The 15111-nt window shown below is 43.0% G+C and overlaps 1 protein-coding gene across 3 annotated transcripts; it reads left to right on the top strand.

The window, feature by feature from the left end:
* Nucleotides 1-1481: 1481 nt before the first annotated feature.
* On the top strand, nt 1482-8925 carry LOC121456789 (zona pellucida-binding protein 2-like). 3 transcript variants are annotated; one of them, XM_041665246.1, is made up of 8 exons: nt 1482-1651; nt 1774-1839; nt 2884-3009; nt 4149-4310; nt 4855-5073; nt 5598-5680; nt 7245-7425; nt 8511-8925. In XM_041665246.1, exons 1-8 carry the CDS (start codon nt 1603-1605, stop codon nt 8603-8605), a joined length of 981 nt encoding a protein of 326 aa, XP_041521180.1. In that variant the 5' UTR covers nt 1482-1602; the 3' UTR covers nt 8606-8925. The 3 variants fall into 3 exon arrangements, with proteins under 3 accessions (XP_041521180.1, XP_041521181.1, XP_041521182.1); XM_041665247.1 differs by having other exon boundaries at nt 1601-1651; nt 1774-2576; XM_041665248.1 differs by lacking the exon at nt 1482-1651 and having other exon boundaries at nt 1669-2583.
* Nucleotides 8926-15111: the final 6186 nt, after the last annotated feature.

Below are 15111 nucleotides of genomic sequence, written 5' to 3'. Positions count from 1 at the left end.
CTTAACCACTGAGCTCTCTCCTGCCCCACTATTCTCTTTTTAAGACTCTTCTCATAGGAGTCAAACTTTAACACATAAAGTCTGTAAGAATCAATTGCAACAGGTGGGAAGTTAATAACACATTGTACATTTGGAAAACGCTTTGATTAAATATGAAATGAGGGGTGTCTCAGCAGTTGAGGGCATCAGCTGCTGTTCTAGAGGACGCATGTTTGATTCCCAGCATCCAAATGCCAGCTCGCAACCATCTTTAACTCCAGTTCCAGATCCAATGCCGTTTGCTGGCCTCGGTGGGCAGTGCAAGCCTGTAGGGCACAGGCAGACGTGCAAGCAAGACACCCATACAGAGTTTTAACAGTTGAGAGTAAACCATGAGTCTAGACGTAGTAACTGACAATGGCTGGATCTGACTCATTGGCTCACATTTCACGCTTGTGCTATATAGATCAAATTAACAAGTGACTAAAAACGAAATGACTGACAAAGGCTGCTCCTGGACCATCTGAGACAGTCCAAATACTGACTTGGCTCAAAGAAAATAAAACTGAAAACCCTTGATCTCACCCCCAAGAACCATGCTGCACCCTATCTGAACCTTGAGCTCTCTACCTACCAACCTACTCAAAACCACTACTGAGGATGGTGCCCTACTGCTAAGAAATAAACAACACACCGGGCCTTTCGGGTCACCTAAATAGTAGTCAAGATGGGACCACGCACTGTGCGGTTGACAATCAGCTCAGTGAATGAAGGTCCTGGGTTTGGTCCAGGCGTGGGGTTGTGGAGCGGACCTTTGAAAGACTGTTTCGGACCTCCCTGATATGGACTTATCTTACACCAGCTGAGGAAAAGATCATATGCTCTTGCCCTTCGATGGGGCCCATTTTCTAAAGCAAAGTTACTTCCGAGTCAATTTGCATAAGGGGGTGTCCCTCTACATCATCTCACACCCTCAGCTGAAAACTAAAGGTTCAGCTTTTCTCCACGTGGGAAGGTCTGGGAGCACCCTTTCGGGGCACTGAATGCTCTTCGAGATCTTGGTTTTGTGTGACGCTTTGACAGATCCGGCAACGCCAGTTTTATGTCAGACCAGGGAGTTCCCGAGCTGGGCCCTCGCTCTTAGGAAAGTCTCACAAACTTCTCCCTTCTTCAGCTCCCCAGACGATGGCACCCTCGGGCTACTCGGCGCCAGCACGGTCCTAGGGACCCACTGTGTTCTCCCATCGGTTTCTTCAACCCCTCGTCTGAGGAAATCTTGAGCTCGTTTCCTCTACCCGCTCTTCACACGGCCGTGCCGAGGAGAGCTAGAGCGCAGGAACATGGCACCCCAGGCGAGGTGCTAAACGCTCGGCGGCGGCAGCGCTCTGCGACTGCGCAGGCGCCGGGAGGCGGGGCTCCCCTTCCGCGCGCTCGCCCCGCCCCTCGCGCCGAGCCGGAACACGCAGGCGCTCTCGGGCGCAGCCGCCCCCGTGGTAGCCACGGACCGGTAGGGGGAAATGCCCTCGGCGGTTTGCTTCGCTCTGTAGAGGAGCGATGGGGAGGCGTTGGGCCCGGCCTGAGGTAGGAGGAAGCCCAGCTGTCTCCGCTAGTGCCTGAGCCGTGATGCGCGCCTGGGCCCTCTTCTCCGCGGTGCTCTGGTCTCTCGTAGGAGGTGGGGCTTGGCCCGCAGGCTCCTCCCACGTCCCACCTCTTCCGCGCCTCCCTTCGCCTGCTCCCTGCGGAACCCTGGGTCCTCTAAACACTAATAACTCAGAGGTTTTCTTTCCTCCGCAGTTGGAACGCAACGTTCTTCCTTATTCAGTAAGAAAGGCTTTGTGTACGGCACGATAGAACAGCCAGGTAATAAGTGCCTCTTCCCACGCAAGGCCTGTCCCCAGAGCTGGGGATGCCGTGCACCTGCTTAGGTTCTGCCCTGGAGGGGAAAGGGAGCGAGCCGGTGTGACGTCTGCTCTGAATTCTGCAGTTTCGGGAGTTTGCAACATTTCGTCCTCAAAGCAACGCTAGTCTTATGTCCCAGTCTCCATCGTAGTTCTGGGGATCTAATCACCTCTCTTCCAAATACTCCTGCTTTGTAACGGGGAAAACCACTTAGCAGGGTGGACGTCCTTCTGGAAGGCTCTTCTCTCCTTGTGTATCAACCAGCGCTACTCATCAAGCTCCTGCTCCAGTGTTACCCTTTGTAGTTTAACTTTCCTACACTCTTCAGGAAACATTAGTGAGCCAGCTATTTTGCGATAACTTTGAGCCACTTCACTGTGTTGTGTATAGACCATTTCTACATTTAAGGCCTTTCCCTTCCCAACACCACAACTACACCGAATTGTACGATAGCCTTTATAGATTCAGACCCTGGCAATGATTGGGCCTGAAATATCTCGAGATCACGTACTGTCGCAGCTTCCACCAACTGAGTCAGTGAAGATCTCGACAGAACACCTTCCTCGTCGTGGGACAACAGGAAGCGCAAGGAAAATACCAAATTTTCAGTTTTGAAATAGTTTATCAGTCAAGCTCATATCCTCTGAACATTAACTCCACGATCCCTTCAAACAATTATTGGAGCTATTTATGAATGTGTACGTTGTAAGGCACTTACATTTTAATGGATTATCACAGAATATATAAATATATTGTTCATATATTTTTATATATATTATAAATAATATACACAATTTATATATCCCGACAAGGTATGGTTTAAAGGCTTACCATGAGAAGCAAAAATGACTTCATTCTGAATGACAACTAGCATCCAACATGTTCTGACCACTTTTTAAGTACTGAAATCCAGAAAGAATTAATTGGTATTATTGGGACAAATAAATAGGAGTGTGTTTCTTTTGTGGTATAATATAGTTACTGCAAAAATTTGTTTTGTCACAGTGAAAATATACGTAAAGTTACATCATAAAAGCCCTGTCCTTATTTGTATGGATATTAATCGTGCTAATAAAGAAATAGTGGACCCCGCCTACTTATGGATTGGGCCAAATGAAAACAAATTACAAGGTAAATTATTTTAATATATTTTAATGATGTGAACATTGTTTTTAAAAGTGCTGTCATTGTTGAAAAGAACAAATTCTAAACATTTATCAAATTTATTTTTATGTGTATTTTTTTTTTGCCTGCATGCATGAATGTACACTACATGCATGCCTGATGCCCTCGAAGCTCAGAAGAGGGTATTGGATCCCATGGAACTAGAGTTTACTAATGGTTGTGAACCACCATGTAGATGGCTGGGAATAGAAGCCAGGTTCTCTGAAATAAATGCTCTTGAACACTTTCCAGCTCCAATAAATTTAATTTTAACTATAATTAAATTTGCTCAACATTTAGGTAAGTTGTTATTTTTTTGACTCTATGACTTAAGTTCTTCCTATGCAAAAACTAAAGCAGATCCAAAGGATGGCACAGGCCTGTGAGCAAAACACTCAAGAGGCTGAGACAGGAGGATTACAAGTTTGAAGGTAGCCTGAACTAACCAAAGAGATAGTTTTTTATTATTTTTTTTCCTAGTGCTTGGAATTGAGTCCAGAGTCAGCCTCTTAGGCGCTCTTCCACTGAGCTGTCCTGCTATGCTCAGGCAGTGATTTTGTGCCCCACTTCCCAAAGCTATTCAACAGTTTTCATAAGCACTGAGGTTTACCCATGAAACGCCAGTGATATGAGAGATTCAGTATGTAATTTTTCATCTTAGAAGGATACCTTAGGATATCAGCATTATTCATTTGTCTTATGTAAATATATATGTATACATACATATATAAATTTACTGAATTACTGACGTGAATCTGTCAAAACTAGATACCAAGAAATAAATTAACAAAGATTTCAAAAGAGTACCCAGCTTATGTAGCGTTTCCATAGAGTAATATGACAATTAAGGGTTTTTTTTTTCTGGGTTACTGGGTGTGGTGGCACACTCCCTTAATTCCAGCACTCAGAAGGCAGAGGCAGGCAGATCTCTAAGTTCAAGGCCAGTCAGGGGCTATACAGTGAGACCCTGTTTTAATTTTTTATTGGGTTCTTGAAGTTGAAATAGTTAATTTTATTTTTTGGCATGTTTGTTTACAGTCCTGAGTTTACTGAATAATGATTAAGTTACCTGTTAAATAACCAAGTAATTTCCTCTTTCTGATTAGGGAATCGCCAAATAAATATAACAAACACAGGAAAACTGGTGGTGAAAGATTTTATAGAGTCATTATCTGGACTTTACACGTGTACTCTTTCCTATAAGACTATCAAAGCAGAAACCCAAGAGGAAACTACAATAAAGAAGAGATATGACTTTATGATCTTTGGTAATAATATATTTAATTATAATATGATAATTGTATAAGCACATGAGCCATCTCCCCAGTTCCCCAGAAACATTCTTACATTTTAAGATTTATTATGTATATTGTATGTGTGGGTTACGTGCCTGTGAGTGCAGGGACCGGCAGAGTCGCAGAGAGAGAGAGAGCGGGCATGTGCCGGCCTGGAGATGGAGTTATAAGCAGGTAGGAGCCATCTGCTGTGGGTGCTGACCCCTCAGCTCTTAACTATTGAGCTGTGTCTCCAGCTCCAATGTGTTCTCGATACTCTTAACTTGCCCGTATTGCCACCCCACAGAGGCCAGTTGTCCTAAGTAGGTAGATACCAGATGACAATGACTTTTTTCATTAAAATTATTAGTTATATGTATTTTGTAAACAGACTTATGGAGTATTCTATTAGATAAGTAAAATTCCTAAGCTGACTTGAAAGATTAATGATGTTTGATATTACATGTTTTTGATTTTTTTTTTAATAGCAGAGATTAACGCAAGGCACAATTGTTTTTCTTCTCACCTTTTCCCAAAGCCTATCGGGAGCCTGATTATTCTTATCATATGGCTGTGCGTTTTACCACGAAATCGTGTGTAGGAAGATATAATGACCTGCTCTTTCGAGTGCTGAAGAAAATCCTGGATAATTTAATCTCTGATTTGTTGTGCCATGTCATAGAACCATCATACAAGTGCCATTCTGTTAAAATTCCGGAGGGCGACTTCGTGTATGAGCTATTCATAGCCTTTCAAGGTGAAACAGTTTTACATTGATTGTATAACTTTAGTCGAAAACCATGATAAGATTGTAAAATTAACTGTCATGTAAATGCGAGAGGTCTCATAAATGACAGGTTTGAAATGTTTGCTAATCACTAATATACACTAATGGCTGCTTGTGCTTTAAACGTCAGCAGACCAGCTGTTTGCCTCCAAATACAGTATTTATGGTTTTAAGTCAGTATCATTTTATTAACATAACCTTTAACTATGCAATTTTAGGAAAGACATTTTATTGTTTTTTATTCTTGATGACTTGAGAGGGAATACCCAAACCCAATCTATTTCCATTCTCATCTTGTAGTTACTCCCACTAGCCCCCAGATGGAGTAAAGTCACAGTGCATGCTATTCAAACTGTGTGCCTAACCTTACTATTCTGGTTAGAGCTGGCTTTAACGCACATATGTCTGCATACCAACCAAAGCATGTGGGGCTTTACTGGAGTGTGTGACACTCTTTAGAAGCTGGTGTGTACCTGTCCTGTTTTTCTCTCCAGTGAATCCTTTTGCACCAGGCTGGAAAAGTGTGTGCAACAACTCTTCCGACTGTGAAGATGCCACTAACCGCAACATCCTCAAGGTGAGCCCACATCCTGATGGGAAAGCCCTTGAGTGACCTAGAAAGATTTTGGTAAATGCTTTGTCTTATTAGTAGGAGTTCAAGTCCAGTCTGGGCTACATGAAAACCTATGTCAAAAGAAAAACATTCTTAAAGAATCCATCTCAGGATGTCCTCTGACTTCCACATGCAAACCATGGTATGCACGCACCCACATATGCATATGTGGTACTCATTTGCACACAATACATGTATACATATACACACATATGAAACACAACACTACTGCTCAAGTTTTTTTTGTTGTTGTTGTTGTTGTTTGTTTGGTTTGGTTTGGTTTTGGTTTTTCAAGACAGGGTTTCTCTGTAGCTTTGGTGCCTGTCCTGGAACTTGCTCTGTAGACCAGCCTGGCCTCAAACTCACAGAGATCTACCTGCCTCTGCCTCCCGAGTGCTGGGATTAAAGGCGTGTGCCTGCTCAAGCTTTTTAAAGAATGATTTAAATTTATTCCTTCTAAATTTTTAAAATTATGTTTGTGACCCAGTGGTGGTGGTATGCACTTTAATCCCAGCACTCAGAAGACAGAGGCAGGCAGGCTGCAGAGTTGAGTTCCAGGACAGCCAGGTCTACACAGGGAAGCCTTGTCTTGAAAACAAGAACAGCCAAAAAGTGTCTTCATTCTGTCGTGTTCCCTATACCTATAGTGTACTTATAGTGTGATCTAAGAAGTCCTCTTTTAGGCTTAGTCATTATTACAACATGTCCCAGAGCCAGAATCACACAATTAGTTGTAATGCTAATTAAAGCCTTGATTTCTATTTTGCTTTGATCTTTTAAAATTTTATTTGTGTATTTTGTGTACATTAGTTTTGGCCTGCATGTATGTGTGTGTGTCATATACATGCCTAGTGCCTGAGAAGGCCAGGGAAAGTCGTAGGATCATCTGGAATTGGAGTTACAGGCAGTTGTGAACTGCCATGTGGATGCTACGAATTGAACCTAGATCCCCTGGAAGAACATACCCTTAACTGCTGTGCCATCTCTCCATCGTGACTTAGAAAGTTAGAGATCATGCTTAATTTATGTATGAAAAAACTATTATAAATAAATCAAAGCAAGCCTGTGTGTGTGTGTGTGTGTGTGTGCGTGCGTGTATGTGTGTGTGTAAGTCCATGGGGCGTGTGTAGGCTACAGTACCACTTTTCTGTCAATCTCAGGAACACTCTCCTCCTTTGAGACAGGGTCTCTTCTTAGTTAGGCTAGACTGTCTGTCTAGCACACCCCAGGAATTCTCCTGCCTCCACCTCCCCAGCACTGGGATTACAGGCAAGGGAAGTGCTTGGCCACCTGAGCCATTCCTAAAACAAGTTTTTATAACTGTTTTCCTTAACCACTTCCTGTATAAATTAACGGTAATTAGTGAAGTCAAAGCAAGATTCACTCTAGGTTTTAACATAGATTTTTCAGGATTTCATTTAATGCATGAGCAAGAAATATTTCTGCTACATTTTATGGCCTGTGATTCATGAGGACTTTGATTATTGAATTAGTAATTGTAGTTTTCTCTGGTATTTCTAAATCTCAGGCAAGAGATCGGATAGAAGAGTTTTTCCGGAGCCAGGCATACATTTTGCACCATCACGTTAATAAAAGTATACCAGCGATGCACTTTGTGGACCACAGTTTTCAAGTAGTGCGCGTAGATAACTGTCGGCCAGGCTTTGGGAAGAACGAAGGTCTGCACACCAATTGTGCTAGCTGTTGCGGTAATTATACAATATAAATTCCTAAATGTCTGTATGTTCCAGAGAAAAGGTGGACAACCCACAAGGGTTATTGAACTGGATCTTCTCATTGATCCTTTCATAGAAAAGAGAAGTAAAAAACCTTGAAAGCCCACATTTCTAAATCCCAATGCATATTTTTTGTACTGTTGTCTCTTAGTTGGCAAAGCATTTCCATAGTGTTCTGACATACAATACAGTTCTGTGCAGGACAGCCGAATGGTCCTGCCTGGGAAGCACAAAGCTAGGACACGAGGTACAAACTGCAGGCAGGCACTTATAAATGAGGCACTGAGACGGCAAAGACTGATAAAAACACAGTATTTATAGACTCTTGCCTGTAACAGGCTTTCTGAGACCACCAGCCCCCAAATGATGACGCGCAGACTTATCGTTAGTTATGAGAACTCAGCCTTATCTGATGCTCGTCCCATGACCTCTTTTAACTTATTATAACCTGTTTCTCTTCATCTATGGTTTTGCCTCAGGGCTTTTTACCTTTCTTTCATTCTGTGTGTCCTACTCCATGTCTGACTGGCTGGAGACTGCCCGGCTGGCTGGTCCCAGGCGTCTTCTTTCTCCCTCGGTCTCTTCTTTTATTCTCTCCAGAGCCTGGATTCCTCCTCCTACTTATTCTCTCTGCCCACCAACTCCACCTATCCCTCTACTGCCTAGCTATTGGCCATTCAGCTTTTTATTATACCAATCAGATGCCTTAGACAGGCAGAGCAATATAGCTTTACATTGTTAAACAAATGCAGCATAAACAAATGTAACACACCTTTACATAGTTAAGGTAACATTCTGCAACATAAACAAGTGTAACACACCTTTACATAGTTAAAGTAACATTCTGCAACATAAATATAACACATAATCAAAGTAATATTCCACAACACTCCCATTTTTAAGATTATCACATTACAAAATTTGAGGTAATCTTCACAACTTAATTGGCTAAATAGGGATAGGTATCCTATATAAAAAGGTGTAATATTGAAAATGCTTTTGTATTGTTGATATGTGAACTATAGTGACTGACGGACGGCCTGCATTTTCTCTTGCAGTGGTCTGTAGTCCTGGTACATTCAGTCCTGATGCCGATGTCACCTGTCAGATCTGTGTTTCTGTCCATACCTACGGAGCTAAGTCTTGCCCATAAACTTCAAGCCCAGAGATGAAAGCGTGGTTACTTGCCTCTGAAGGTGGAGACAGATTTGTTCCCATCTGAGAGCATCATAGACGCCTCCATACAGTAAGATCAGTAAGAGCAAGACTCTGGGAACGTGCGTTTAGAACAACAGAAGAGCGCTGACGTGGCACCGCTAAGAAGGGTTTGATTCAGTACCGCCTGTGTGCGAGAGGAAGTTAGTGTTAGTGGATGCTTGAAATGAAATATGTTCTGTTGTCTATAAACTAAAACGTACTTTGTACCTGGTATTAAGGTCAAAAAGAGAAGTGAAGTATAATAAAACATTTCTATTTTCCATATATTAATTTGTTTGAAATTACTTCTATCAAGACATGTATAATACATATTTTAATTTTGTTTTTTAATGCCAGGCAGTGATGGAGCACGTCTTTAATACCAGCACTCTGGAGGCAGAGGCAGGTGGATCTGTGAGTTAGAGACCAGCCTGGAATACAGAGCTGGTTCCAGGAGGGAGGGAGGGAGAGGAGAGAGATGAGGAGAGAGAGCTCTGAAAATCTAAAAATCTCAGTTTGAGCTCTTCCCTCTTACCAGCCTCATTTTTCTGCCTCCTGGACAAACTACATTCATTCCTCATGTGTAGAACCCCTCCCTCTCTTTCCTCCTCCCCTCCCTTCATCCCTTCCTTCCTTTCCTTTGTGTGTATGTGTTTTGGAGACACCAGCCTACTCTTAGCCCATGCTAGCCTTGAAGTCCTTGTTGTTGCTGCCTGGGCCTTCTGGTTGCTGAGGTTACAGTCACAGCCACCACACCCGCTCTCCCTTCTGCTCTTCGCGCGTTGACTTAGAATCATGCGTCCACCCATCGCTTTCTTCCTTGTCCCCCTCCCATTGCTGATTTTATCAAGCATCACACTCTTTTATACTTTAAAGCTTCATCCTTGTAAAATGTAATAAACATCGTCACTGGCTGTGGTAGTCCACACCTGTAATCCCAGCACTCGAGAGGCACAGGCAGGAAGGTTGCAGCGAGGCTGAGGCCAATTTGGGCTACACAGCGAGTTGCAGGCCAGCCTGTGATTCCTGTAATTCCTATTACTCGACTTTACCTACTTAAACATGACCTTGGCAATCTTTACTTTGTCTCTTGTGATGTTATATGATCTTTTGAGATATGGTCTTCTGTAGCCAAAGCTAGCTTCGACTTGTTACTAAAGATAACTTTGATTTCCTAAGCCTCTTTTCCTCTATCTCTCAAGTCCTGGGGTTGCAGGCCTGAATCTACCTACTTAGAGAGTTATAATGAATTAAATTAGCTACTGAGTCTGCATCTAGAAGTCAACTTTTGGTTCCCTTGCTCACTATTATTTTGAGCTTTGAAATTGTTTCCTGGTGGCTTACTGGGTCACACTCCCCCACCCATAACACCCTAATCCAAAATAACCCATATAGATATAATACAGCAAAATAGGAAGGGCGTGTTGGATGGTAAAACAGAAATTAAGTTCAGTGACTGTCCAGGTCCTGAAATGGCAACAAAGTTACATCTTCACATTATTCAATAAAAACAAATACTGTCACTTCATCCTCACAGTGTAGTGTTGGGAAAGTCCCAGCCCTCTTTCATCTTGAGTCTATCATAGAAGTCAAATGTCACCTAACTGTTATCTACCAAATATCACGGTTAAATGTTTTGTGCTTTGTACTACTACAAGGGTATTTTCCAACATTAGTAGATTATTAATGAGGAACATTTGGATCCCATTTGTTTGGTCTAATATCCATCTGACTTCTGCAGTGTGGAAAGGCTTCAGTTTTAAATGTGAGAGTCTTGCCTTTCTGACTTGTGGGTGCTTTTGCTTGAAACTGTTAGTGCATTTACTGTATAGTTCAAATAATATACTTTAGTAATAATTCTCCAGCCATATGCAAAATACCATTGAAGTAAAAGAAAATTACTGATCATACAAACTTTGAAGAACAACATTTCAGGCTAGAGAGATAGCTCAACTGCTCTTGGAGAGGACCCCTGTTCAAGTCCCAGCACCCACATGGTAGCGCACAGCCATCCTTAATTCCAGTTTCAGGAAGTGATGGACAGCATGGTGGTCTGCATAATGCCAGCCCATATCAAGCTCCTATAACCAGGACTGGAGGTGCCTAGTAACCTAAATGACCCTTACAGCCAGGGGCTCCCCAGGCTCCCACAACCTAATAGTCTAAACGATCCTTACATTATCTGTGTAGCCAGGGGCTCCCCCAGGCTCTCACAACAGGATCAGAGATGGCTAACAGCTCAAATGACCTCTATATCATCTGTACGGCCAATACCAAGCCAGATCCTGCCCTAGGCCCTTAAGTTAGTATACACAGGTAGCCTATCTGGTAGCCTATCTCCATCTTCTTGAAAGAAATGGCATATACCTGAGTTGATTTTGATGTAATTATGCTTTCTTGTGCAATGAGGATTATATTACACAAGGAACCTTTTTTCCCCCAAATTATGCTGTTTCAATATACTGGCAATACTGCCTGGTATCAGACTTTCTGAAGTCTTGTATTTTTATTTATTTATTTTGTTTTATGTGTATTGGTTTTTTGCTTGCACGTATGTCTGTGTAAGGGTGTGCAATCCCTTGGAACTGGAGTTATAGACAGTTGTGAGCTGCCATGTGGGTGCTGAGAATTGAACCCAGGTCCTCTGGAAGAGCAGCCAGTGTTCTTAACCTCCGAGCCATTTTTCCAGCCCCCTCCCTGAAGTCTTAATCCAGGTTGATGAAGTCAGTCTGAACTAAGTTTTCATCTCACCTCTTCACGACAGGTTATTTCCATGATGAAACCCCATGACCAAGAGCAACTTGAGGAGGAAAGGGTTTATTTCACTCACAGTTCCATGTAATAGTTCATCATTAAAAGAATCAAAAGCAGGGCAGGAACCTGGAGGCAGAAGCTGATGCAGAGGCCACGGAGGGCTGCTGCTTACTGGCTTGCTCCGGTTGTTTGCTCAGCCTGCTTTCTTTTTTTTTTAAATATTTATTTATATACTTATTATGTATTCAACATTCTGTTTGTGTGTATGCCTGCAGGCCAGAAGAGGGCACCAGACCTCATTCCAGATGGTTGTGAGCCACCATGTGGTTGCTGGGAATTGAACTCAGGGACCTTTGGAAGAGCAGGCAATGCTCTTAACCACTGAGCCATCTCTCCAGCCCCTTGGCCTGCTTTCTTATAGAACCCATTACCACCAGCCCACAATGGGCTGAGCCCTGCCATAGCAATCACTGGTTAAGGAAATGCCCTACAGACTTGCCTACAGCCTGATCTTAGGGCGGCATTTTCTCAGCTGAGACTCCCTCCTCTCCGATGACTCTAGCTTGTGTCAAGTTGTCCTAAAGCGAGCCAGCACATCCAGTAAACACTGAGCTACCTACCGTCAAAGTAAAGGCAACTCTTCTATGTATAAACCAAACTCATATTCAAGTTGGTTGTACCAGCTTGCATTGCATGAAAGTTCTTGCGGGCCCCTGACTTAGGGGCTGCCAGTCTGTGGTGGTAGGGAAGGTGGAGCAGTTGGGGTAGCCCCACCCACGGCAGCAGAAGTTTGCTAAGTGACCTGTGTACATCTTGTGGGATCTGGAAGCAGAGCTAAGCTGTCGCCCTGAAGACCTACCCTGTGTGACCTGTGTCAGGACCTAGGCCCTCCATCCCAGTACTTCTACAACCTCCAAAACAATGCTTCCAACTGGAGGAGGTTTCCAAACACATGAACGTACGGGACATTTTACATAGACACTGTAAAAATAGTGCTGTTGAAATCACTCACCTCTTTCTCTGTGGTTCATTCTTTTGTTACCGAATGGTTCGAGCCCCTTCACGTCCCGGATGGCGGTCTCCAAAAGGTGCCTCTGTTTGAGTAGCGTCTCTCACTCTGTGCTGCCTCTACCCAACTTGTGATATATTTTCGATGAAACTGAAGTTTTGATGTTACTGTAATTACAGTTTGGCCTTTTACAGGTTGAATCAGAGTGCTTCTGGAGTGAATACTGTGTAAAGGGCTGGGCTTTCAACAATTCCTCTGGGGTTGTCCCATTGTCCTGGCACTAGCCTTTCCCACTAATTCTTGGTCATTACTCTCTCATGTATCAGATGTCCTTGTACACATGGGATCCATTCCGGAGGCATCTCATCTGCTTTTGTTTTTGTCTACAGCAGCTCCAACATCACACTGAAGTGTTACAGGTTTTATAATCAGTCTTTAATCTAGGGGAACAAGTTTTTCTACCTTGTTCTTTTTGAAGAATATTGTGGCTGGGGTTGGAGGGATGACTCAGCTGTTATGAGCACTTACTGCTCTTGCAGAAGACCTGGGTTTGGTTCAAAGTACCCACATCAGGCAGCCCACAACCTCCTGTAACACCGGTACCAGGGAATGCAACACCCTCTTCTGGCCTCCTTAGGTACTGCACGCACATGATGCACCTGAGCTCATGCAGGCACGCACACACACACACACACACACACACACACACACACAAATAAAAGTAAATCAATAAATAAGCAGTATTCTTTTTTAATATTGTGGCTGGTTTTAATCCTTTGCATTTTCAGACCAGACAGGCAACCGTTGGGATTGTACTGATCTGAAGTTACTGTGAGAAAAGTCAATATTTTCACGATATTGTGTCTTCTAATTCTTCTGTATTGTATTTATCTTTTGTTTAATCTTCTCTAAGATCTCTCATATTAACAAGGGAGTAGAGCCCTCTTATACCCTTTGCCTAATACTTTCCGAAGTATTTCATATTGTACAAATTTCATTTTGCATTTATTGGTGTTCTGTCTAGGAAATATTGATTGTATCAAAATACTGTCTTTTCTTTTCATAATTCGTCTGTAAATCTGCAGTTTTGATGCATATATTTGATCATCTCGTCGCAGTACGGTGCTCTCTTCTGCCTTCTCCTTTCACGAGTCTCACCTGCCTGGCCTCTTGCCCTTGCTGTCCTGGTCTTGCTGGCTCTCCTGTACAGTGTGAGGAGGAGCCAGTGTGAGTGTGCATGCTCATCCTGCCAGACCCAGAGAGAACGCACATAAACATTTCCTCTGTGGTGGCTTAGCTTACTGTGTGTTTCCGTGTACTCTGATCGGGTTAAAGCAGTACCTGTGTGTTCCTGGTCTTCTAGGAAATGAGTACATACTGAATTTTACAGAGTGCTTTTTCATTTCCATTGAAACAATCACATCATTTTCCTTCTTAAATTTCTTTCCTTGGTTTATTTTGTTTGTTTGGAGACAGAGTCTCTCCGTGTAGCCCCAGCTGGCCTGGTATTTGCTGAAATCCTCCAGCCTGCATCCTGAGAGCTGGGACTATAGGAATGAACAACCATGCCCAGTTAAAATTGTAAATGGGCTAAAAATCTGAAATGTAAACCAGATTGAAACCTCAGATTAGCAAGGATAGATCCTTTTTATTGCTTGTTTTGGTTTTTTTTTTTTTAAAGATTTATTTATTTATTATGCATACAACATTCTGCTTCCATGTATGCCCACATGCCAGAGGAGGGCGCCAGATCTCATTACAGATGGTTGTGAGCCACCATGTGGTTGCTGGGAATTGAACTCATGACCTCTGGAAGAGCAGCCAGTGCTCTCAACCTCTGAGCCATCTCTCCAGCCCCTTGTTTTGGTTTTTTCTGCTTTTTCCTCTAAGCTAGTGAGGAAGGTTGACCTGCATCTTCCCTTGACCACACTTGTTAGACTGCTATTACTGAGTCTTCACTCAATCTTCCACCACCTTTGAGGCAGGATCTCTCAGTCAAACCTAGAGCTAATGGATATGGCTGCTCTCGATAACCAGCTTACTCCAGGTTCCCCTTCCGAGGCTGCAATCCGGGTGGTCACCACACCTGAAATAGCATTTGCTTGGCTTCTGGAGATCCGGATTCCAGCCCTACTGCTTGCTTACGTGGTAAGTGCTTTAATTACTGACCCAGCTCTCCAGGCTATAGCCCTGATTTTTTTTTCTAATATAAATAATTAAGGCAGTTCATATTTTTCTGTTTTAAAAACTGGTTTTCGCCTACCCCCACAGATTTTATATGTATATTTTAGTACCATTGAGTACAAAACCCAAAAAACTTGTAATTTATATTAGGATTTTCCCTTGGCTTGTATTTTACTTAAAGTATGTGCCATCCCTGTTGGGGAGACTTCCCCAAACTAGAAACCCTAGGTTCACCCGAGGCAAAGTCTGAGTCCAATGGTCACCTTGAAGGGAGACAGAGCTAGCACATTCTCCAGTGCAGGTCCTGTTTGTATGCACATGTGTGTGTGTGTGTGTGTGTGTATGTGTGTGTGTATGTAAGTATGTGTGAAAGTGTGTATGCACACATCCATGTGCACGTGTATCTATGAGTGTGTGTGTACAAGTGTGTGCATGTATATTTATGTATGTGTGAGTGAGCACACATGTGTATGTGTGTGCTTGAATTTGTTTTGGTTTTGGGGGGGGCAGAGTCT

This window comes from Microtus oregoni, unplaced genomic scaffold, assembly GCF_018167655.1.
Source record: "Microtus oregoni isolate MIOR12 unplaced genomic scaffold, Mior012 000015F_ref0000493, whole genome shotgun sequence".
NCBI lineage: Eukaryota > Metazoa > Chordata > Mammalia > Rodentia > Cricetidae > Microtus > Microtus oregoni.
Note: the sequence above shows the minus strand (reverse complement) of the source record. Positions and strands in the feature narration are given on the sequence as shown.